The 22943-nt window shown below is 36.2% G+C and overlaps 1 protein-coding gene across 2 annotated transcripts in view; it reads right to left on the bottom strand.

Moving 5' to 3' along the window:
* Window positions 1-12981: 12981 nt before the first annotated feature.
* TOX3 (TOX high mobility group box family member 3) overlaps window positions 12982-22943 on the bottom strand; it is an 89278-nt gene continuing 79316 nt past the window's right edge. For both annotated transcript variants that reach the window (XM_069968431.1, XM_069968432.1), the window contains 4 exons: window positions 18685-18954; window positions 17521-17748; window positions 16239-16319; window positions 12982-14701 (listed from right to left, as the gene is read on the bottom strand). In XM_069968431.1, coding sequence (XP_069824532.1) covers window positions 13940-14701; window positions 16239-16319; window positions 17521-17748; window positions 18685-18954 — 1341 coding nt within the window. In that variant the 3' untranslated portion in view covers window positions 12982-13939. The remainder of the gene's footprint in view (window positions 14702-16238; window positions 16320-17520; window positions 17749-18684; window positions 18955-22943) is intronic.

Genomic DNA, 22943 nt, shown 5'->3' with positions numbered 1-22943 from the left:
ATTCAGAGGGTCTCTTCCTTTCTCATCCCATTCTACTAGGTCTTGGGCAGATCGCAATACAACAATGTTTAATACTGCTGGTAAAGGGGCAGGTGGTGTATAGACACTATTCAGACTCAGCCTATTCAATCCAAAGTCTCCTAACTCTCCATTCATGCATAGCAAAACACCATCTGGTCCTGTTATGCCTCCAGCAACCACAGCTGACCAAAAAATGATAACAACAGCTGTTACAACACAAAAGCCAAACAAAGGAGGGGAGGGAAAGGTTAGAACCATTTCTGATGCTGAGATAGTGAGGAGGGGATGGGAGAAGCAGCTAATTCAAGCATCGGAGTGAAAAAAAAAATCTTTTAATTAAACCGGTAAAGACCTGGGAAATGTAATCTCTGCGATAGTGTAAAAATATATCAAGTGCATCACCTTATGTTCTCTGAACACAGGGGTTATTAAAACCATTACAGAGTTTATACACTAAGAGGGCCGTGCATTGATGTAAAGAGCTGGTGGGCTGCTTGTACACAGAGACGTGGCTGCAGTTTACTTATTAAATGTCTTAGGTAAACAACAGTGACCCCATCCTCCAGTTCACTCTAGAAATTCTCTTTGTAATCTGTTTTCTGCAGGTTAGCAGAAAAGAAAAGACTTGGCCAGAGTAATTAAACACCTGTTACAATGTTGCTGCGCTTTGCAAAACCATAATGTATGTATATGATTGTTATCGCTTATTGTCTCGTACAGATAAATGGATGAGAAAGATAAAATGTGTTAAGTGCCTTACATATTTGAGAAACACACATATGGGATGGAAAATGTGGACTTTTCATAAAAGGGGAAATTAATCAAACCTGCTCTTGGATTTATCTAGCTGAGCTTCTTTATAAATCCTTGCCCCCCCAAAAAAATTTTTTTAGGATGGGTATGCTCAGTGTACAGAGCAAGCTCAAGCTTAGTGTATAGAGCAAGCTCTGGCCAATCAGGCAGATAAAGTAGTAGTAGTAGCAGCAAAAGAAATTTCTTTTAAAACAACTGGTGCGAAAAAGTTATATAAATTAGCAATTTACTTCTACTCAAAAATTTAAAGTCTTCCAGTACTTATTAGCTGCTGTATGTCCTGCAAGAAGTGGTGCATTCTTCTTAGTCCTACAACGTGCTCCCTGCTGCCGCCTCAGTTCATAACAGAAACTGTCCAAAGTAGTAAATGTTTTCTACATTGATTTGCTACTGCTCTGGACAGTTCCTGTCACAGACAGAGGTGGCATCAGGGAGCATCTTGTCAGACTGGAAAGAATACTTCCTGCAGGACACTTGCTGCAGGACATACAGCAGCTAATAAGTACTGGAAGACTTGAGAATTGTAAATGGAAGTAAATTACAAATCTAATTAACTTTCTGATCCTAGTTGATGCATTTATAAAAAAAAAAATCATTGAGTACACCTTTAACCATTTAGATGCCGCTGTTAAAACTAACTGTGGCATTTAAATGGCCTGCAAATGCCTTCATTGGTTTTCCAGCAGGGGGATCAGCTACCTGTGATGCAATTGCAGGAAGCTGATCCCTTGTGCTCATAGTCCAGGGCCTGCTCTGTGACTCGGTGCTTTCCTGGCTCAGCGATTGCTACAGGCTGCCTTCAGCAGTCTGTAACAATTGAGTGAAGATAAGATTGAACAATGCAGTGCAAATGTACTGCATTGATCTCTATGAGAAATTATGGTATTGCTCATAAAAGGCCCTTAGGGACTTTATTTTTATCCCTAGGAGTAAGAAATCCCTTGCCATATTAAAAGTTTAAATGACCCCCCCTTTTCCTAGTTTTAAATAAAACTATAAAGAAAAAAATAAACATATTTGGTATCACTGCATGTGGAATCACCCGAACTTTAAAATGATCACATCCCTGATCTTGCACAGTAAACTGTCAGCTTGTTTTTTTTTTTTTTTTTTTCAATTGCAGCATATTTAATGGAAAGATAGTTGTGTTATTACAAAGTAGGATTGGTGTTACAAAAAATAAGACCTCATATGTGTCTTTAACCCCTTAATGACGCATAATGACATAAACCCTCTCTGCAGCCCGCGGTCCCTGGTTGCTATGTGTAGCCAGGGACCATGGGCATTAGCCAACGCGGCCGATCGCCGCTGCCGGCTAATTAACTATTTAAATGCAGCTGGTAAAGCTGACAGCTGTATTTGAATAGTGGTGGTAGCCCCTCTCCCTGGTGTCTAGTGGGGGATCTCCACCCTGAGATGTAATTGCGGAGGGGAGATCTGTTGCAATGAGCCGGCCGGGGCTCGGCAATCTATGTAGATGGTCTGCAGCTGACCATTATAATAGAGCACCAATCTGATGGATCGATGCTCTTTTATATACAAAGCATTGATCTCAATGGGAGATCAGTGCTGTGTATATAGAAGTCCCCCAGGAGGCTTCTAATTACTGTTAGTGAAGATAAAAATAAAGTGTTTTTATTAATAAATAACCCCCTCCCCTAATAAAAGTTTGACTCGTCCCCTTTTCCCATGTTATAAATATAAATAAATAAATAATAAACATATTTGGTATCGCCACGTGTATAATCGCCCAAACTATTAAATTATTACATTCCTGATTGGGGTAAGCGTAATTTTAAACACATTTAGTTTTTTTAAAAGGTTTACATTTTTTAAAAGCCATCAAATAACATAAAAGTTATACAAGTTACATATCATTGTAATTGTACTGACTTGAGGAACATAGATAACATGTCAGTTTTACCATAGGGTGAACCGCGTAAATACGAAACCCCTCGAAATAAAAGGAATTGCACCTTTTTTCAAATTTCAATGCACATATAATTTTTTCTGTTTTTTCTGCATATTTTATAGAAAAAATTAAGTCTGTATTTGCAAAGTATAATTGGTGTCACAAAAAATTAGGGCTCATGTGGGTCTGTAGAGGGAAATATGCAAGCGCAGTGGCTTTTTAAACGTGGAAAAAATGAAAGCGGAAAAATGAAAACTGGCTCTGTCCTTAAAGGGTTACGTCAAAAAATGAAAGCTGCATGACCTTTTAAACAAGGAGCAGGAAAAAAGAAAAGTGCAAAAATTAAAACTATCTTGGTCTTTAAGGTTTTAAAGGTTTTTTCATGGTGTACATTTGAATAATGAAATAATAATAATAGCAACAGCAGTAGTAGTAGTAGTAGTAGTAGTAGTAGTAGTAGTAGTAGTAGTAGTAGAAGTGGTAGTAGTAATGTAAAAAACGGTATTAGCATTTTCATTTTGTTTCTTTTATTTATTTCTTTATTTATTTTCAGAAAGTACATATTTTCATAGTACAAACCATGGTAAAAGTTGGGATATTATCACAGTTGCAATGCAATGTATAAAAGTCTTCAGACCCTTTAACTTTTCTATGTTGCTGCCTAAAATATTAATAATAAAAAAAAATATAATTATAATCAGAATATAAAAACAGAGATCCAAATTTACGAAGTGTCCCATTTCACTTATCAAAATAAGTTGTGACACATTTTTGCCTTAGACAGATTGATATAGCTTGGCCAGAATTTTAATGAGCTTTGGTAATGTCATGGAAAGGAAAAACTAAAATATTGCATTGACTTAAGCATTTAGTTCATTTATTCAGCAGTCAGTTGAAGCCCCTTCCAGCCTCTGGTCATCTTGGCTATGATACCACAAGATTAGCACTATAGATGAGATAACTTTTTAAAACTTTGGCTCAGCAGGTTCACCCAACGGGTTCGTCCAAACTGAACCTTAAACAATCCACACTAAAACAGCTAAACAATTGCAGTCATTTAGCTGTTTTAGTATGGTTAAGCTCAACACTACTTACCTTTCCGCAGTTTCCCAGTGTCTTCCTAGAGGTCTCCGGCGTCCTTCTTAATCGCAGCCACCTCCACTTGCAAGACAAACTTGTCTCAGGAGTGACAAGCTGCTCAGCCAATCACTGGTCAAGGCACTGTTCTGTCTCAGTCATTGGCTGAGCAGGTTGTCACCTCATCTCAGGAGTTACAGACCCCAAATTCATTAGGGTTTGATTCTTGTCACCCCCATCCTCATCATCACTTTGCATTAAGTTGCAGCACATGCAGACTCTTGGGTTATTGTACCCAGTTGTAAGCTCCAAGTGTGGGCAGAGGAGGTTTTTTTTTTTTATAAAGCAAAAAAATCACTAAGCAGAGGACACTTGGGAAGCAAAGACAGGTAAGTATAGGTTCTTTTTTTGTTTTCTAAACGACAGAAGCAATGTATTAAAATTTGTGGCCATCATCTCGGATCAGGTTCGTTATAAATCTAGCTTTGTAAAGTTTGGTTTGCTCATCTTTAATTAGAACTCCTGGATTTGTGGAATGGGAAATTGTGTAACATGCTCCTGTTCTCATCTGCGAAAGTATCAGCACAGAGAGACAGACAGATGGAAGGAGTAGAGCACCTTTCCTGCTCTCTGAATGTTCCCTTTAAGGTACAGGTGTTTTGAATGCTTTTTTTTTCAACAGTTTTTTCAAGTTCCAATTTTAATATGAGCTGCCAAGCAGATTCAGGCTATGTTCCCACTGTGTAATAATATCAGGAAAGGCGCCGGTATTGTAACATAGATGGCTGCTAATAATAAAAAGCATGTCAGGTAAATTCAGTCCTCTTTTCATGCTGTTTAGAGCATTCCCCATTGAAGTCAATTAGAGCTGGAAACCATAATTTTTGGGGGTTTCCATTAAAGCTTCTTTGGAGCTTCTGTGGTAAGTGTGAGCATAAACCAAGGTATGTTTTGTAGTAAAATAAAAACCATGGGGGGAATTTATTAAGAATGGTGTACCGGTCCCAACACCATGCCTGGAGAAGGATATATTTACCATGATGATGGAAACTGTATTTTGAGGCATTTTTAACAGCATTTTAGATGCTTGCTTGTAACTTTATTATCCGTTTAAACAAACCCTTATGAAATGGATTCCACGATATTCCATGATATTTTCCAGGAGCAATAGTAATAATAATAGTAAAGTGGGGGGGAAATATACTACTACTTCTACTACTACTACTACTAATAATAATAATAATAATAAATAGTATATATAACATTGTTTAAGAAATATTAAAAAATGAAAGTACTTATGTGGTTCTAATTGCATTCTGAATCACATATATCCACACACAGCAAATTTCTGAAGTGAGTGGCAGAGCTGACTGAGCCATCATCTCATTTACTGTCTATTGAGTACAGCACTTAGCTATCTTTGCTGAGTCTGCACATTGCTGCCTCTTTCAGAGTCCAATTTGGGAGTCTCATTCTCAAGATTGCTGAGAAAAAAAAAAGGTAGTGTATGGCGGTATGTATAATGGTAAAACCCCTTTTAGTCATCAGTGTCATACACACAAAATTATAATAGATCCTGGCACTAAACTGAGAAAATCTGTTACCTAATAATGTTCTAACATATGTGTGTAGGTCAAAAGGTCAACTAAGGGCAAATTTCCTAGACTTAATTCTGTGGTTATGAAAATAAAAATTATGTTCAGTTTATTGCATGTGGTTTTCCTTTTTGTAGCTTTCCTCCATTTAAAGAGAACCAATCACTACCTAAATGCCCAGGAAGTTATATGTACAGCGTGATGAGACTCCCTATTTCCAAGCATGTAACTGACACCTATGAGCTTTGCATAAACCCCATGAAAATGAAGTTTTAAATGACTCGCGTCATATGCAAATTACTCTCATCTGTGCGTCAAGAACTAGTCATGGATGGCGTGCACGAGTTTGCTGTAATTCCATCTCTCTGGAAGTGTCATGCCTAGGGATAGCTTCTCTGGGCGTGATTCTCAATGCAGTAGCCTGCTGCACGTCACAGAGGGGCCATCCCTGAGCGCCATTGCTCCCAGAGAGGCAGGATAAAAGCCAGAGTGCACCATCCGTGACCGGTTTGGTACTGAGGAACACCCACATGACTATTTAAGGGTAATTTACATGCAGTGCAGGGTATTTACAAACTTTTTTTTTTTTTTTTTGGGGGGGGGGGTATGTGCAGAGCTTATAGGTGTCAGTTTGAACACAGTTGCAAATGGCTTAATTGCATATATATGTATGTATAGCTTCCTAAGAATTTCGGCAGTGATTGTTTCCCTTTAATGTCAATGGGGGGGCAGTGTACCACTGCTGTGACTAACCACTGAAATTGCAAATGTAGATGTGTATATATATATATATCTGGACAATGTTTTCTCTTATGATTAAACAACACTAACAAAATACTACAAATGAGCGCAATTTAACAAATTTAACAAAGGGGGAGATTTATGAAAGGGTGTAATTATACACATGGTGTAAACTGCCCTCAGAAGCCAATCACAGCTTAGATTTCAGCTCTGGTAAAATATAAGAGGAGCTATGATTGGCTGCTGTGGGCAGTTTATACCTGGTATATATTTACACCCTTTCATAAATCTGCCCCAAAGTGTCAGTAATCCTTGCCAGTCAAAGGCAGCTGTTAAAGGCATTTTAATAAATAGGAATATTTTAAAGAAAAATGGCAGTGATTTTACGTTTACAAAACAAATCCTGTAATATTTACATACAAATACACTAGATCACACATTTGCCAAACTGCCATTTGTGTTTCTGAGGTATTTTACAAGGGGCACTTCATTTCCTGTTACAGTTTTTCCTAATCAATAAACACTATTAGAGGGAAATGCACATAGCAAAGCCATGTACATGAAGCCTGTTTGACTGCACCAAGAATCCTTATTACCTTATACTAAAGAGCATTGGTTCTCTATGCATAGCACTTTAATATGGCACAATAGCATACATTTTTAAAAAAGTTTTTAGAAGCAATGTTTTAGGGGAGTAAAATGCATTTGTTTAAAACAAGCATACAGTTGGGTTTGATATAATTGAAGGTTTTACTGGGTGTGATAATGCCATGAGTCCTTAAGGGAGAATTCTGGCAAAATTGTTTATTAAAGTATTGTATTGCCCCTGAAAATTTATACAAATCACCAATACATACTTATTATGGGAAATTCTTATAGAGTGCTTTTTTTCCCTGCACTTACTACTGCATCAAGGCTTCACTTCTTGATAAAATGGTGATATCATGACCCGACTCCCAGAGCTAAGCGGGCTGTGGCTGCTGGAGAGGATGATGGTAGGGGGACACTGAGGGGCACAGGGCACAGGAGGGACACTGAGCATCCCTCTGCCATCATCCTCTCCAGCAGCCACAGCTCTCACAGTTCTGGGAGTCGGGTTGTGACATCACCATGTTATCCAGAAAGTGACATCACCATGCTATCCAGGAAGTGAAGCCTTGAAGCAGTAGCAAGGGCAAGGAAAAAAACATTTTATAAGCATTTCCCACAATAGAATACTTTAATAAAAAAATTTGTCGGACATCTCCTTTAAGGTTTCTAAAGGACCAACCCCATTGAAAGGTGAAGGAATATCTGAGCATTAGTAACTCCTAACCTGTTAGTACTTCCCTTCCTCTTGTTGGAGCTGGTCTTACGTGTCTACTCTCTTCACTTTATAATAATTGAGACATTGTAAAAACAACTGGTCTTCTTTAAAATTGGAGGTGATAATAGGTGGTCTTCATATTGGAACAAATATGTCAACTCATTATTCCAATAAAACATAATCTATTGATAGAACGGCTTGTGAAGTCAGTATATACAGTTAAGGTGTGCAGTATTGTCTCTGGGGCTAATGAAATCATTGCACGTATCATAAATGTTTTATGTCTAAACAGTAAAGGAGGAGAATTTATAAAAAGTTATATTAAAAAAAAAATACAATTTCTTGAGATATATCTTAGGAATTTCTGTTCCATACCACTCAATACCCATAGACAATAACAAGACTAAGTTTATTAATAATGAATTGCGCACTTAATATTTAATGATCTACTGTATTACATACATTCTGGTCAACGACCGTCCTGAGCCCATTCCGTATTCAGATTGTATCCCTGACAGCATTAGTCTTTCAAGCAAATCACCAACAATATCATTGTTTGGGAATTAGGATTCTGATCAGGTCTGTTAGTTTGCTGTTTTTAATTTTCATTTTATCATAAGCAGTTTAAGATTGTTGCCAGCGGTAATTTGCAATTTTTATCAAGACCTCTTCATTATAGCTTGTGACAGGACAGATGCTGTAATTAATCTTGCAAGACAACTGGGGAATTGTGTCCGTAACACTCGCAGTACAGCGGGAAGACAGAAATGGAGAGGGCAGTAAATGAACCTGTTTTGTTCTGAAATGTAAACAAGAAAAAACAGATCTGACATTATCCCTCCACTGTATTCCTAAGAAACCAGGTATCTGTCATGTCACATAAAAGATCATTTGTACAGCACCTTCAATGTCTCCGCTCTGGTAAAGCTTTCTTCTTTCTAGTGCTTTAAACAAAGAAACAAAAAACATCTGTCCTCTTGTTTAATATTTAATCACACAGGACTAAGGCTGTACAATGTATCCGTATAGCCATAATGGTATATGGTCATTTCAGCTGTTTACAATGGGAAATAATTATTCTAGCTGTCACAATAAGAAGGAATAACATGAAATGGAATGTTAGGTAACATGGAATAAAAGGATATGGAAGGGGAATGTTTTGCCCAGGTGAACAAACTATAATTATATTATATAGAAACATATAAACATTAAATATAATGACTATCAAAATGCGGGCACAAAATATGGCAGCATGGTAGCCCAAATAGCATATTTTCTTTTTTAGGCTATACTTACATTTATTTTTATAAATTTACCCCCCCCCAAAAAAAAAAATAAAATAAAAATAAAATAAAAATAAATAAATTAACAGCACTTGAAAAGGGGGCCCTTAGGTTAGTTTGCTCAGTGTTTAATACAAACTGTGGTAGGGATTTTAGCCTAGCCAGGAATAGGCCAAAAAGACTTACAAGTCTTTACATTATAACTTTTGTCTGTTTCAGTTCCACTCCTGATTTGGTTAAACATACAAAAATGATTGTTAAACGTAATTACCAATTTTATATGAATTCCTATACAGTACTATAAAGACTAACACAGGGACATGAATTCTACACAGAATACATGATGTCTTTAAGGCTCTGTTCCCACTACTGTATATATTTTCTTTCTTCTACCAGTTAAAATAGTATATCATTAAACCATAAAACATTAACCATAAAAAACAGAAACTGATACACAACAATACAACAATAAAATCCTAATGAAATGACTGCTTATGTTAACACAGGTGCTTAAGTTTTTCAGTAAATATCACAACAGCCTTAGCTGGTTGATGCAGTCAACTATGGAGCACTGCAATAACCTGCCATACTAGGAGGTCACTGCTGCATAGTTAATGAAGATAATTATCAAAGTCATGACAGACCAAAAAACAGCTTGTGGATTATTACACCATCCAACAAAATATTGACAGTAACGTTGCAGCCATTATCTACATAGTTACCATGCAGAAGACTGTAAAGCTAGTGCTGGATGGAAATATAAAGGATAACCCATTTATGAAATGTATTTTTTTTATAAAATTTGATGTGCAGACAGCAATGTGCCATGTACAGTATGTACCAACTTATATTATCTGTAAGTATGCTATACATTGTGTTTTATTTGGTGAATACAGACTATTAAAATCAATGGTTATATACTTGTGACAGTCCCGATGGAGCGCCTCCCATGGGCTTTGCCCACAATGAACATAAGTGGTTAAGGATATCAAATAGTAAGTGATAGTCTAATGCATATGTGTCAAACTCGCGGCAATCTAGGTGTTGCAAGACTACAATTCCCATCATGCCTGGACAGCCTAAGCCAAATCATCAGTGGTACAGGCATGAAGAGAATTGTAGCTTTGCAACAGCTAAAGGACCACCGTTTGACACCTGTTGTCTAATGGGAGTAACTCATAGAAGGAAGGGGCTATGTCTTTCAAGTGAATGTTTCAACACAGCGTTCTCTGCAGCCACCTCTGTCCATGTCAGAAACTGCCCGAAACAGGAGTGAAACCTCAGAACAAATCAGCAATTTACTTTCTTTTTTTTAAAAGTTATCATAGAAAACACGGCACTTCCTGTGTTCAGAGGAAGTCTTGTGTTTCCCACGTCATCTGCACACTCACAAAGAAGGCAGTCATTTGATTGATGATGCATTGAGTAGTGTCAATCTTGAATGGTCATGTGTTTAGTTTTTATTTTATTTTTCAACCAGCATAAGACTAAAAAGCTGCCTTGAGGCAACTGGACATGAATGCAAGCAAGTATAGCTTTATTTTACAACAAAAAAAGAATGAATGTAAATTTTAAATTATTTCACATCTACTATTGATTTAGATGGTGAAAGTTACGACAGTGACGCTTGAACTTTTTAAAATAATGGTATGTGTAAATATAAATATTAAAATAATTATTTTCTTGCATTCTAAGTTTTGGTCATGTAACCAGAGAGTAAAATAAAATAAACAACAACAGTTCTGGTTATTACTGTTTTATTTGTCAATGTTCATCTCTTGTAAGAAAAAATATCTACTAGCACTCTGAAGTTTTCATATCCACAATGTGACACACGTATGATTCTAAAGAATACACAGTGACAGGGTCAATGGAGGTAAATGTATTTGACCTTGGTTATATTTGGTTAAGGGAATTATATCACAAACACCATCAGTGGTTTGATATTTTTAATAATAAAGCGTTGGAGGTAAAATATCCTAATCTTTTAGCATTTTTTAGTCGACTTATACTCTATCCTGTGGTTACATGCACATAGAGTAGGGCAAAACACATTCAACCAAGCTTTAACTACCCATATGAATTCAGTAGCAAATTAACGTGTTTATGGACACAGCTGTCAATATTTAAAGGTCAGCTACACAGGTGAATCCTCAACATACTACTTGGTGGTACCTGGTGCTTAAGAGAATTAGTAATGATGACAGAGCTTTTAAAGTACATCTGTCTACTGAATATCAGTCATGGGTCTATACTTCTATTAGCTAAAATGGCACAGACACATTGGGGAGATTTATCAAAGGGTGTAAAATTTAGACTGGTGCAAACTGCCCACAGCAACCAATCACATCTCAGCTCTCATTTCTGGTGAAAGGAAAGAGAGTTGTGATTGGTTGGTGTGGGCAGTTTACACCAGTCTAAATGTTACACCCTTTGTTTAATCTCCTCCATTGTGTTGTTTTGCTAATAGTATCAACCAAAGAACCATGGCCCAATAGTTGTTAAATGCACTGTGTGGTGTTCATAAGGTGAACACTTTGCCAACCCCTGCCACCTGTTAAATATCCCTATAGGGACCCAACTTTTTATTACAGGCTACATTCACATATTCCGTATCCACAGTGGATTTCCTGCTGCAAATTCGCTGCAGATACCAAACTGTCATTTTCAATTAGTTTACATACTCGCAGTGGGATTGCCATCCTGCTGCAAGTATGTCAATGCTGGCACCCTTAACCCCTCTGCCACTCGAAGCATACATTACCTGGTCTGTGCTTCGGCTGCATCTGAGGCTCCCAGTGGTCCTGCCCAGCCAAGCAGTGGCTTGCGGTGGGGCTGTGCATTGATTGGCTGAGTGGGACCTACGGAGATCGGGAGCCTCAGATTCAGCCAGAGCGTGGATCAGGTAAAGTATGTTCCCAACGGCGGGGGGTTAAGGGGGTCGGCATTTATGTCAATCCCGCTGCAAGTATGGAATATCCGCAGCAGATATGGTATGTGTGTTTCTACCCTCATACTGTTTTGGCTCCCTAAGAGAGTAGGAGAGTACATTAATGCTGTTTTACACAATGATAATATTACTGCATCTTAGTGTTCCTATTGCCTGCATTGTCTTTATCATTTAAAAGAAGCTAAGCAAATATTTTTAAATGTTATTTTGTCCAAGTCCTTTAAATCTTAAACCTCCGAAAGCTTAAAATGAAGTACTGTACAGAGATATGAGAGCTTTTCTGTACCTTTTACCTCATATCCATAACACCCTCAAAGTTCACAGAGTACTTCCATTATTTATCTCAATCAATGTATAACGAAACACTCGTCTGATAGGCAATAATGGATTCTTCAGAGAATATTTTTTATATGCAAACACATTAGAATATTATCTGGGGATTTTATTTAGCTGGACTCCTAAACACTTAAAATAAGGGTTACTAAGTTACCAATCCTTGATGCCAAACATAATGCAAAGTACAATGGAAATTTAAAGCGGCAATCACAAGTCATGCTAGGTGACGATTTTGTAAATATCTATCTTACAGTGTATCAGACAAGAGTCAGAATAAGACAATTTTAGGCAAATATGGGAACCCAATATGCTTAACAGCAACCATGGCATATGCAGTAGGTATATACTCTCTCACACCAAGATTGGGACTGACAGAAGATCCACTGTCAACCATGTGACAATACATATTTGTAGTCAACTTTAATTAAAAGTAATTTGGTTTAAAATTACATACAATCACTTATTTTGCCAAAACTATGTTAAATTAGACAACTCTAAGTCTTTTTTGTCTTTTAACGGAAACCAAGAAAAATAGGTCTGTGAACGAAATACCTAAAGGGGACCTGTTATCACTTTAATTCTGTCTAAACAAAAAAAAACATTAGACCAGTCCTAGATGGCTCCTGCCTGCCCCACCAGCGTTGTTTGATGGATCTTTCACTATATCCAAACAGGCAGAGACCTATCAATTAAGGCTGGAGGCTGGACTGCCCGTATGACTTGTGATTCAGGCAAATTTAAAGTGATATCAGGTTCACTTTAAAAAAAATAGATGCAAATCCAAAAATAAATAAACAAACATCATGCAACCTATTACAGAAATGTTTTTATTCTATCACAAGATAAAAGCATTTTTTTTTCAGTTAAGCAAAAATACAAACAACTTAACTGGTGCTATCAGAACTCATAAAAAAGTATAAAACAGCATAAAAACACAATAAGCGATGTAGCAATTAATGTTTGTGTAACCAGTGTTACATTAAAGCCTTGTTTATGAAAACAATTTACAAGAAATGAAACGTACAACTGAGAAAGAAAGAAAATATATACACCTTATTAGGGTACCCTTTTTAAATATTCTACTGTTCATACAGTACTTGTAGCATTAGTTTACTTTAGCTCTTAGAATAACCATATACAGTATTTAAGTGCATTTCCCTTTTAAAAAATACATTGTTTTAATAAGAAATGTGTCACTTTAGCACACTATATTCACATTTCTGTCCAAATGCAGATGTGGGACACAGAGGCAATGTACCATTACAGTGTTTTCTAAACTTAAATTTTGGTTGTTAATCAGAATTTTTAGTTTTGTTTGTTTTTTTTTTTAGCTTTTTTTTCCATTTTGATATAGACAAAACATGAAAAAATAAGAACTTTGGCAAACATCTGTGATTTACATCATATCATATGACAAAAATGCCATTAACTATGTATATTTCATACAAATGCACTTGCATGGTCGTGACATTATCACTTTACAGGTAGCATACATTTTGTCTCTGTGAGCTTCCAATGCAGGCAATGCATTGAGGTCGCCTTTAAATGCGTTGTCGCATGGTCAGTCCAATCAAAGTGTCCACAGTTTTTTTTTGTTTTTTTTTAGTGATTTCCCAGTGTGTTTTAGGATCACACAATTCACATATTTTAGGAAATAAAATCAATAAATTAAAAAATGCAATCACATGAAAACAAAAAGTCTTCATTCTTTAGTTTCCAGAGAAGAGATTTTGAGGATGCTAAAATATGATACAAGTTACACTGTCCTTTATTGCCTATCTAATAGACACATATTAGTCTCACTTGGTCCATTATGCCTTCTAGCATAACACGTTTGAACAATATACAGAATATGCACCTTCTCTTAAAAAGATGAAAAGATCCTACAATGAAACCCTTGGAGGATTAGAAAATACTGACTTGAGAAAGCACTTGAGTCTGTGCCTGGGACTGTATCAATGGCTGGTGATGTTGGGATGCTGGGGAAGGACTACTGATATGGGGGATGGGGGATGATATCTGGGAAGGTACACCAGTTTGGGAAGGGGCAGGAGATGGCTGCTGAGGAGACAATTGTGACTGATGCTGAATATGTTGCATCTGCTGCTGCTGTTGTTGTTGCTGCATCTGCTGTAGATGTATGTGTTGCAGTTGTTGTTGCATTTGTTGCTGAAGTTGCTGCTGCTGTTGCTGCTGTTGGAGCTGCTGCTGCATATGAAGTTGAAAATGCTGCTGCTGCATTTGCTGCTGGATCTGCTGGTGCATTTGGTGCTGGTGAAGCTGCTGCTGTTGCATTTGTTGCAATTGCTGATGCTGCAATTGTTGGATATGATGCTGTTGGCTCTGCAGCGATGGACTCACTTGAGAGGACGGTGGAGTGGCAACCATCGGCGCACCCATAGAGCTCATTAATGGAGTTCCCATAGTGGATGGCATGTTTGGTGCAATGGTTACCGAGGTCACAATCTGGTTAGATGGTAGTCTCATGCTTAAAGGTTTTGGTGCGATGGCCCTTGGAATTGACTGCTGGAGATTCTGAGCTGCCACAGAAAGAGAGGCGTGCTGAGAAAGTGAGGAGTTTAGGAGCAGGGTTGATGAGAGGTTCGTTGATGCCAGTGTTTGCTGGACAGACCGTATTGTCTGAGCTTCTGCAGATTCTGCCGCAGCCTGTTTTAAAAGATAAAACACAATATGGTATTACTCCATTAAAAACTAAAATGCCCAGGGAAATAAAGCAGAACATAACCATAGCAAAGTGATACAAATCTCAACCTCTAAATAGTATTGATGTCAAAATATTCAACATGTTACATTTAGCAGAGGATGTCAAACTTTTAAATGTTGATAGAAATCAAATACTTCATGTAATCCTGTTACTGGTGTTTGTGCCACACTAGTCATAAATGCATCTGCTGTCAGCTCAATAAAGGTCAACAGTTTGTGATGAAAAGGGCTAGCCTATCCAGTGAATGTCTATCAAGGACTATCACACAGTATGTTGTCAAAGCTCCATTTTTAATTGTAACTAGAATGTGTTGGAAGCTGTAGAAAAAAAATATAACACTATATTAAATGTATTTGCTTACATTATCTGTTACTGTGGAGCTTACATGGTTTTAACAATAAAAATAATACATTATGAACAAATACCAGAGCCTTACAATGATACTATGTCTTGCACACACTAATTTGCATTTGCCTTGCAGTTATTTAACTCTAACTGCAAATTGTTTTGCTTATATCATTACTATTGTAAATAAAGGCAAAAAAGACTAGTTTTACACAATGATTGTGGTCAACATTTGCTGTATATACTGGACAATCTTCTGACGAATGCAGTAATATTACCCATACACCCCTATCTATGACATGATTTAGGCCAAAAAAGTAACTTTTACTTTTGATTGGGTGTTTTTATGCTGGATGGAATCGCTCAGACCTATGAGCTATTCCATACAGCAGTATCCAGTAAATTAAGAAATGTATAACACATAGTATATTGTTTTTTAGCACAGGCGATGAGTAAGAGGCATTTGTTATATGTATATCATATGAATACATAGGACTTCCCAATGTATAGCTTCACTGAACACTAAAAACAGTGTGAAAGAGTTACGTACAGCACTATGTTTGTTTAAGCCACATATTTTTTCATAGTACACTATTCATTTGTTAATAAACACCCACTTAATGAATGGGAAAACTCAAGTATTTACCTATTTAGTTCATTTTAATGCTAATAATATACTTAAGGGCCAATACATCTTCAGCTGTCGATACAAGATATGTGAGGCTCTCCTGACAATCCACAGCCAGATGATGACAAAGGGGTAGGGTGCGGATGGAAAATCACTGTGCTACTGAAGCACCGTGTTACATGCTCCTGAACCTCTGCTAGATCTCATTTGCCTCCATGTTTTGATGTCGTCACAACTCGGAAAATACTTTTTCAACCAAAACCAGAAATGGATTGCAAACACAGATAGGATATGTCCACACACTGTTGAAATTGAGTGGATGGCCGCCATTTAATAACAAATTGCTGTTATTTCAAAACAACTGCCATTGTTTTGAAATAATCGCTGTCATTTGCCAAAAGCAAAAATACTGTGTGGGAACATAGCCTACACATATATATATATATATATATATATATATATATATATATATATATATATATATTTATTTATTTAAAAATTCTTACCTTGGACACCAAACTCGCTCTGTAGGCTGCAAGAGCTTTTAAGTATTCCTTTTTGGCAGCTTCTGTTTTCCTTTTATACACCTGAACGCAAATACAAGTAGACAGAAATTGTCTTTAAGTAGTGTTGTCATGAAACAATAATCAGTATTATTCAGAGACACAGGTTGCACCATAGCTGTTAATAGCTACTATAATGTTAAGAAAATAAAATCCAACCATTTGCGGTCAGCCCCTGCTTCAATAGATTAATATGCGGAACAGCATATGGTTTATGCATATTATGAATGTTAAGAAGGAAATGGCATGCATTAAAATACTGTAAATAACTGTTCCCAAATTGCTGAAACTTTAAAACTATAAAGAATGTTATCATAAGTGTTGTGTTTCAGACATTATTTTGTATTAATACTACAAGCTACATTTTACCAATATTTATCATTTTTACAGTTATAAAACTGCTCATTAGAAAACGGCCAGTCAAGTACAAAACTAGAGCAATCCTTTGATAATTCACCCAGTTCTCTGAATGGCTGCGATTATGCTTTTCATGACTTCCTGCCTGCAGAAGTCTGGCCTTTGCTGAATATTTTTTGTGCCATTCAACAAAGGCCCAGTTGTTGCACACAACTACAAATAGGCTTGATTAATCACCATCATTAAATCATAACAGGGGAAGTCTGCTAGAGAGCAGATGTCTTAGAAACTTGTACACAATGCCTTCATGTTACATTAACAGGCTCCAAATAATAATTAAAAAACATCATACATTTTTACCACAAGGCACTTTCATTCCAAACTTCTTGTGACAACAATGATTTCTCTGAGCATGTACTTATTGATCATTTAATATACTTTAATTCTAAACTGTTGCACCAGTATATTCCATATAACTAGAGTTCTTAGCAGAAAATAACCCGTAAAAACATCCAAATATTAGGCAAATTGTTTTTAGTTGTTTTTTGTGTACTCTATTATGAGAACAGCCACTTTGAGTTTTTCTTTTTTTTTAACAGCATTTAGATATATGCATTACAGAAAGCCCCATAGACATAGGCATAATAGTCTGTCACAACCCTATTCATTTGTAGAAGATTTCTAGTCATGCACTGTATTTTCCTTATAAGAAGGAAATAATCTGGGTCATGAAAACCCCTAGCAGGTCATTGGAGCATTTATGATATGGAATACAGGCTGAGAGGTGCATCCATACTAGAAAATCATACAAAGAGGTATCATAGACTAAACTACAATACCTTTCTACAACAGTCAATAGGTATCGTACCTGTTTTTGCTCTTCTCCAAGGCCATCCCACATTGAAGCCACAATTTTGGATACTTCACCAAACGTTGCATTAGGGTTCTGCCCTTTGATTGCAGCTTGTGTATCCCTAAAAAACAGAGCGTATGCAGACACAGGTTTCTGCGGTTCATTTGGATCTTTCTTTTTCTTCTTCTTTGGAGTCTTAGGCTTTTTCCCAGAATCGGGTGCAGCCCTTTTTTCTCCAATGGTCTGAAAGATAATACAATGTGTATTTTAGCCAAATATTCACTGCATCCTTACATTTAGTATTAATCATGTCTACGCCCATAACAAAATACGGCACTAGGTTCATCTAATTAAATAATATATTTGAAACAAAAAATAAAAATTTTCATTAAGCTAGGCCATTATATCAAAAATAAGCAGCAAAGATTAAAATTAAATAGTTGTAGTATTTTGTCTTCTCTCTGTTGTCTTTTAATTCATATTTCTGAATAATAAATTACTTTCAGCTCCTGTTTTGGCAGACTGAAATCTCTTGAAGGTAAGTTGAAAATAACTACACATTCTGCTGAAATTTAAATTATTTATAATTTGCTATTACCAAGAAGAATATCTATTCAGAGATTTGACACAAGAGTGTTTTTAGTATTTTCTTTGAATAAAGTAACCGCACTGATGGTATTCAGAGTACTATCTGCATTCAGGCATGTGGTAATAAAAAAAAAAAAAACACAACACGTATCTTAAAACCTATGTACACTAGTTGTGTAATGATTTTTATGTCAATCTGTCAAAAAAAAAAAAAAAAAAAAGATTTTCTAAATAGTTTTTATTAGTAATTTATTATCATTTAGATGCTACTCTGGGGGGTTACTGAGGGATAGACAGATAGAGAGAAAGAAGATACATGCAGTATGGCAGCATGCAGGAGAGGAGAAACATATAGGACATAATTTGCATAAAACTGCCACATTTTGGGGCCAAAATTACAGCCATCCAAAAAATTCCTGCTAAACAATAATAATAAAAAAGTGAAAACATAGCCTAAAAGTAATTGAAAAAATAAATAAAAAAAATTGGTAAAATGTGTGTAAACATAGCCTGGAAAGGTTAGTTGTTACAAAATAACTATCGTCATTGCAGCAATATTAATCTAGATTAAATCTATATAATAATACATACCCTGTTTGTTTCCTCACCATCTTCTTCATTAACTGAACTAGAGGGGGATGGAGTCGCAGACTTGCTTGCTGGAGGTGAAGGAGATGTATGGGGAATGGAAGGTGTTCCAATATTAAGTCCTAGCTGAGCACTTAGTTGAGACTGGTTTATGGTGGTAAGCTGACTTTGAGACATAATTCCTGCCCGTGCCACATCTGACATGTGTACCAGTGACCTCATTATTAATGAAGGATCCTGACGATACTGGGACATCTGAGTCTGCCTTTGATCCTAGAGAAAAAGAAAGGGGATCATATAGTCACGCTATTAACCATTAAATCTTAATTCTATTAAAACTTGACTTCCCATCATAGATAAAAGGTAATGCTATTTAAAGAAAATGGCTACAGCATTGGTTTAAACTCTTTACTAGAATTATAAGGTACAATATTAAAATTATGTGTCCATTGTATATTTGTACAAAAAAAGAGTATGTCAACCTTTAAGTAAAAAAAAAAAAAAAAAAGGATACTTACCTAGTGACGATTTCACCCTGGTCCCCAGACACTCCTGTTCGGCAGTGTCTTCTGTATTCTTCCTGATTCCAACACAAGCACCTGGGTGCAGGATGCCACATCAGAGGATCAGGGCCTCAGCAGTGTCCCATCTCGGCCAGTGATGGGATAATGTGTCAGGTCCTGATCTCAACCACTTGTTTCAGAAGTAGGAAGAACAGACCAGGGTACTGCCCCCCAACACACACACAAGATACAATTGGCCTATAAAATTTAAGCTTGACATTCACATTATATTATTCAGCTGAAGACACTAATTTGGATTGGCGTGGCCAACCATCTAATGTGTATCATTCTCTTTATTTCACCAATAGTAGATGTCAGGGAAGAGAATGGTCTGGCATGGTTCACCTTGAGAAGTTTTCATGTATCTATTAGGTTACTTGCTTAGTTAAAAAAAAATGAATTGTTCTAACCGATTTTCATAAATACCAAAATACAGCGAAAAGTCTTCCAGGTATGTATCTTGAAAAGTCTTGCACCTATCAAAAGCACCTGTCATGATATAGTTTTATTCAAAATTTCTGCATTATCCAAAAATACATTTTTCATTTTTGAAGTGGGTTAGATTTTCATTATAATAATTCATAACAGATCACAGTAAGAAGTAAAAGAAAATGTATGTAAGTATAACACAGCTGTAATGTTTCAATATTTTTTTACATTAAAAATTTATTTTCTGTAGCTAAGTTTTGTGGATATTATGTCAGTGTCATGAAGGCCATCACAGGAGAGTTTTATGTGGAGGGATTGTTTCTAGTGGATTGCCATTTAAAAGAATTCATGAAAAATATAGTGTTGGTAAAGCAGAACTCTAGTCAACAGTGTATTTGTTTTTATCTCTGGCAGTTAAATAGTAACTACAAATACCTGTGTAATGCAAGCTGTGTTTATACGACAAAGCACTTAACAGTAGGTGCTATCTTTTATGCAGCTGGGGAAGCAATTTTTATGTAAACTCACAAAACAGATAAGCAAGTGTTCAGTCATTGACCTAACTGGCTAAAAAGATTTGTAGGTCAACACATTAGGATTTATTAGGGGGGAGGGGAAAAATCTACCAAAGAAGCATGTTCTATTTTTACAAACTGCATTCATTTGGGAAGGGGATTGTAATTTTACAGTACAGTGTAGTGTAGTAATAAAAGGATCACTTTAGGCAAAAGGCTTATTTTCTTAATTAGTGCTTTGGCTTAAATGTAGTGGTTTGATAATTGGGGTAAATAACTGCCCCGCTTGTCTTCATACTGGGTGGCACTGTTTCTGTGATATGACACATCTTTAGGTCCCACAAGGGTTGGTAACTTAACATCCACACAACATTACGGATAGTCAATTTGAGAGCAAGCGTTACCATAGCCATAGCCATCGGGATAAACAGAGTCTTCAGTTAAAAAGAAGAGCAGAGCAGCCATTTATCCTCACCATGCTTACAAGTGGGGGAAAAAAACATTTTGAAATCATAACTATATAGGAGATAGCATAGTTCTTATTCTTATTATGCTTCATTCAAATCATTGAATAGTTTGAAATCACCTAAGCAATGTCTTATCTATTTATTTTAATTATTGAGATAGCACTTTACATCTCCTGAACCGAACATGAAAGAAACACAATGCAAACAAAACCTAAATGTATAACTAACATGAAAATGCCCTGCCTTCAATAAGAATACAAACAGTCTTCAAAACGCTTTGATTTACATGTTTAACTATAAGGAGAACTAGAGCAAGAACTGAGAAATCAGATCCGGCATGTGTTAATTTACTTGGCTCAACTAAATTTAAAAGTCAAAGCCATAAATTGACTTGATGTAAAATAAAATGTCACTTGTATAAGAACTTAACAGGCGGTAATAAAATGCTCATTTTCCCAACATGCTCTGTAATGACTGCTGAGAGAAAGTCTTCAACTGGTTTTCACTGTTCTTGCTGTGCTATTGAATAGACTTTTTATGGCGTTTATCAAAGATATATGTGTGTGTGTGTGTGTGTGTGTGTGTATCTCTATGAAATGCCATTAGATGGTGTGTGTGTGGGGGGGGGGCTGCTACTATAGTGGCATACTATGATCAAGAGCAGATGTTATGCCATCAATGCAAAATAAATTGGACAGTAAAACTAGTTAACACAGTGGCCCACATTTATCAAAGGGTGTAAAATATACACAGGTGTAAAGTGCACACAGCAACCAATCACAGTTAGGGTCCCATTCCATGGGACGATTATTGTTCGAAAAATCGTTAGATCGTTAGTAATTAAAGTATAATAATTTTGAGTAATAGACAATGATTATGAGTAATAGACAATGATTAAACGACCAACGAGAAGTTGTTGGTCGCTTGATAGAATTTGGATCTATTTTTATCACTAATCGTTTGCAAATCGTTTGTGCATTGTTCATCGGTACCGTGAGCCACCCGAATGACATCTTATTACACCAAACACATTAGCTATGAGAGGGTGAACGCAAGAACGATCACAAGTAACGATTGTCATTCCGTGTAATTGGGTAAACGATTACAGGTCGATCACCATAGCGGTCTTTTGAGATCGTTTATAGTTAATTATCGAAAAATCGCTTTGTGAAACAGGACTGTGATTGTTTGTTGTGGGTAGTTTACACCAGTGTGTATTTTACAACCTTTGATAAATCTCCCCCATAATTGTGAAAGACATGAACATTGTCTTTATAATAGCTCAATGAGTTAGGTATGCCAAGACAAAATGATCTTTGCATTTGATAATGTTACTAGTTTCAAACAACTGTGTCATTGCTAATATGGGCACGAATGAAGGAATACTTTCATGTACTGGTCTTATATTTGGAAACCATCAAATAACAGTACCTGGCTGCAATTATAATTTATGGAAATGCTTAATTTAACATAGATGTTTTTAAAGGGAAGCTGAAAGGCCTATTCACATATTTACTATAGCCTTCATATTTATTCCTGTGATTATTAAGTATTGCTATTTATTTCTCTGATGTACATTTAAGCTAATGCTTGCATTACATTTAGAGACTATGTAACCAGAATTGTGACTGCTGATCTGCACAGTATCGTTTATGTCCTAAATTCCATTATAAACAATTTCCTTTCTCCTTTGTTCTTATTCTGTTTCATAGCTATTTAGCAGCACTGCTGTAAATCTTTGAAGGTGTGTAATTGTATTGCATGTAATTTCCACAACATCTATCAATCTCAGCTTGAAATAACAAAAAACCTTTGGCTGCTCGCTGATGATAATCCAAATCTTCTGCTAAAAGAAAGCCACAAACAAAAGAGGCAACCTCACATAAGATGAATGATTATGGCCTTCAAAAATCTAGTTGTACTCTGGCTGTTAACCATAGTAATAAACATCTTCATAAAAATAATAAGTGCTTGTTTTAATAGAATGTTCCACGCATTAAACACATTAATGACCCATGAAATAACTGTTTTATCTGCAACACATTAGCCAACATAGCCCCAACACTGTATTAATTGAAAATGTGCTCGTGTTAGCTAAATATAAGGTCATAAAGAGTGTAGACAGAAATACAAGTAAAAGACTCTGTAAATACTTTCGAAAAGGGGTGGTCAAAAATCGCAAACAATAGGCAGATATTTTCAGACATAACTATAAACAGATTAGCTCTTTTCACTAAATGATAAGAAACAAGGGGCTTAAAGGGGTTGTGTAGACAAAATAAAATTTG

The sequence above is a fragment of the Dendropsophus ebraccatus genome, chromosome 4, assembly GCF_027789765.1.
Source record: "Dendropsophus ebraccatus isolate aDenEbr1 chromosome 4, aDenEbr1.pat, whole genome shotgun sequence".
In the NCBI taxonomy this organism is placed as follows: Eukaryota; Metazoa; Chordata; class Amphibia; order Anura; family Hylidae; genus Dendropsophus; species Dendropsophus ebraccatus.
Note: the sequence above shows the minus strand (reverse complement) of the source record. Positions and strands in the feature narration are given on the sequence as shown.